Below are 2,500 nucleotides of genomic sequence, written 5' to 3' on the forward strand. Positions count from 1 at the left end.
CAAACTTCAGGATCATTTTGCTTTTTGTCATCGTAAAAGCTTTTTAAACGATAAGCGTATCAAAACAAGCAAAGGGTGGTTTCGTAAATGGCTTTTCGGGGCCGAAAGTTAACGTTTTCGGGACTTTCGAGAAACTGTCCCCCAGGCCCTTTATTTTTTCATCCTTGACAACAAAGGGCTGCTAGCTCGAAAACGTTACTCACAATGGTTTTTCTCTCGGAAAGCGAAGAAGAAACCAAGGTTAGAATAGGGACTTTGAAATCTTCGACGGCGACGGTCGACGAAAAAATCACCTCAAAATATAACTTGACTCTATCGTTCACGTCCTACAATATGGGCGAAGTATCCTAAAAATAAATTGGTACTAGCGGTTTCAGAGTGAAAACAGAGAATGAAAGATTCTCTGTTGCATGCTTTCATTGTCGTCAAAACCCCAAATTTGTTGATGTCAAATCGTCGTTATGCAGGGGACCGCTAAGACACTTGCTAAAATCATTGCTGCACGTGCAGCACGATTATTTATGCTCTTTTAACCAATTATATTATTGTTTTGTGGCCATGTCGTTGTCGTAGCCGTCGTCGTTTCTTAAACTCCCAGCTGATGACTAATGGACAAGCTGTTTGCAGGCTCACGAAAAAAAAAAAAACCACCTGTTGATCCAACTTTTTGGAAACTCACCTGTGCGCTGTTTCATGAGCCAAAGTGAAAGCAGTTCCCAATCCTGTGTCTTTATTCAAAGTGCAACTTGTGTCACGTTTACACATTCCTTGCAAATCAGCCAAACCTAAAGAAGGAAGGAAAGATATAATTCTGCTCAGTGCACAAGTAAAAATTATTTGCCACTTTGTTGCAAGATTTGAGGCGTTCGTTCGATCAAATCAACTTTTAAGCCTAAATTAATAAGGTAATACAATGACAAACAACATCCTTCTTTGGTACAGTGCATAAAGATTAAGAAGATCCGTGTGAATATTTCAATGCCATTTGGGCAACCATTCTGGAGTAACGTTTTCTTAAGATCAGAAAGAGATGTCTTAACTAAAGTTGTAGTGGCATCTCGTTACATCAGAATGGTTACCCAAATGGCATAGTCTCCTACAATGTCAATGACGTGTTCAAGTAATATTCACACGGATCTTCTGAACCTGTAAGCAATGTACCAAAGAAGGATGTTGTCGTTGTATTACTTTGTTGCAAAGTTAGACGATTTCTTACCCAGTATAGTGTCACATCCCTCCCCTCCTATCCTTCCTTTGTTTCCACAAAAATCATACCTGCAACAGAGATTTGAATTTGGCGGTTTAGAGTATTAAATGGAAGATAATAAAATAAACTGGAATTTTTAGCAATGAAGGCTCAGGAGTAAGCAAAAACAGTCAAGTGTCGGCACGAACCAGGAGGTTGGAGTTGCTTTAATACAATTATGGGAAATGAAATTTGAATCAGTGCAGTTAAGCACTTTTTTATAGCGAAATTTTTCTTGGAATAATTTATTATCCGTGAACATAAACGTTTTCCTGCAAGTGATTTTTTGGTTTGTTTATATATTCGGCAGTTCGTGGTTTGTTTCCATATATAGGTTTTTTCCTTACCACCGCGCTCCATTCAAAATCGAGTCCTTTTGTAATTCACTGTATCTTACTTGGATATAAGAGCCGCATGATCAAAGTGAGCTGGATTCTTATCGTCTGCAATGTTTTGTCCTGTTGTCCATTTGCAGAAACTTGTCAAAGTACTTTCAGCATGACTGCTGATTACGAGACCAGTCTATTTGAAAGCAGAAAATAGGCAATGAGTTCCACAAAGTTCTGGGCGTGCTGTGAAGTATACACAAAAAGAGCTCTTCCTTTTAAATAAATAGATGAATTTTATGTACGTAATGCAAAATCATGACTGCGGTGTTCTTCTGCTATATCGCCATGGCGAAACAAAATTGATATTATAATCAGCTTTGGCCCACCTATATTGCAGAGACGAGTCGTCATTCAAAGAGTGACTGTTTACACAACCGCTTAGTCAGGATTTAGGTTTAGCAAAGTGGGAAGAGGACTCGGTGTTCCTCTAAGAAGACTCGGTGTTCTTCTAAGAAGACCCGGTGTTCACACGGTGATTCTCGTACCCCGCGACCTACGTGGGTTGAGTTTGTTGGTCATCTACATCCCCTTCTTCGAGAGATTTGTCTTTTTTGTCATGAAACCAAGATTCGATTTGACTTGATCAACTTCAAGTTTATCTGTGGTCTCCCCGATTACAGCAAAGCACTTTTGCTAGACTATAAATCTTAGAGACTTGAGCCCTTCTCTCCGAACAGTAATCCATAGAATTTACGCCGCTGTCTCACGCCAGACGAATCTACTCGTCCATGGGGATCGGCCGCGTCAAGAATAAAAAGGTTATCAACATCTAGGTCCACTTAAAAACTATGTCCCCTTTAATTGTTCTCTCTTAAGAATGAGACATTTAGATTTTGCTCTGTCCAACTCCAGACAATCTCGCTCT

The 2,500-nt window shown here is 39.6% G+C and overlaps 1 protein-coding gene across 1 annotated transcript in view; it reads right to left on the reverse strand.

Annotated features, from left to right (window-relative positions):
- Positions 1–2,500, reverse strand: part of LOC138038079 (A disintegrin and metalloproteinase with thrombospondin motifs 6-like) — a 24,199-nt gene that overhangs the window by 13,787 nt on the left and 7,912 nt on the right. The window contains exons 7-9 of the mRNA XM_068883899.1: positions 1,644–1,768; positions 1,217–1,275; positions 680–785 (exon numbers count right to left, since the gene is read on the reverse strand). Of these exons, the coding sequence (XP_068740000.1) occupies positions 680–785; positions 1,217–1,275; positions 1,644–1,768 (290 nt within the window). The remainder of the gene's footprint in view (positions 1–679; positions 786–1,216; positions 1,276–1,643; positions 1,769–2,500) is intronic.

The sequence above is a fragment of the Montipora capricornis genome, chromosome 2 (assembly GCF_036669925.1).
Source record: "Montipora capricornis isolate CH-2021 chromosome 2, ASM3666992v2, whole genome shotgun sequence".
Classification (NCBI taxonomy): Eukaryota; Metazoa; Cnidaria; class Anthozoa; order Scleractinia; family Acroporidae; genus Montipora; species Montipora capricornis.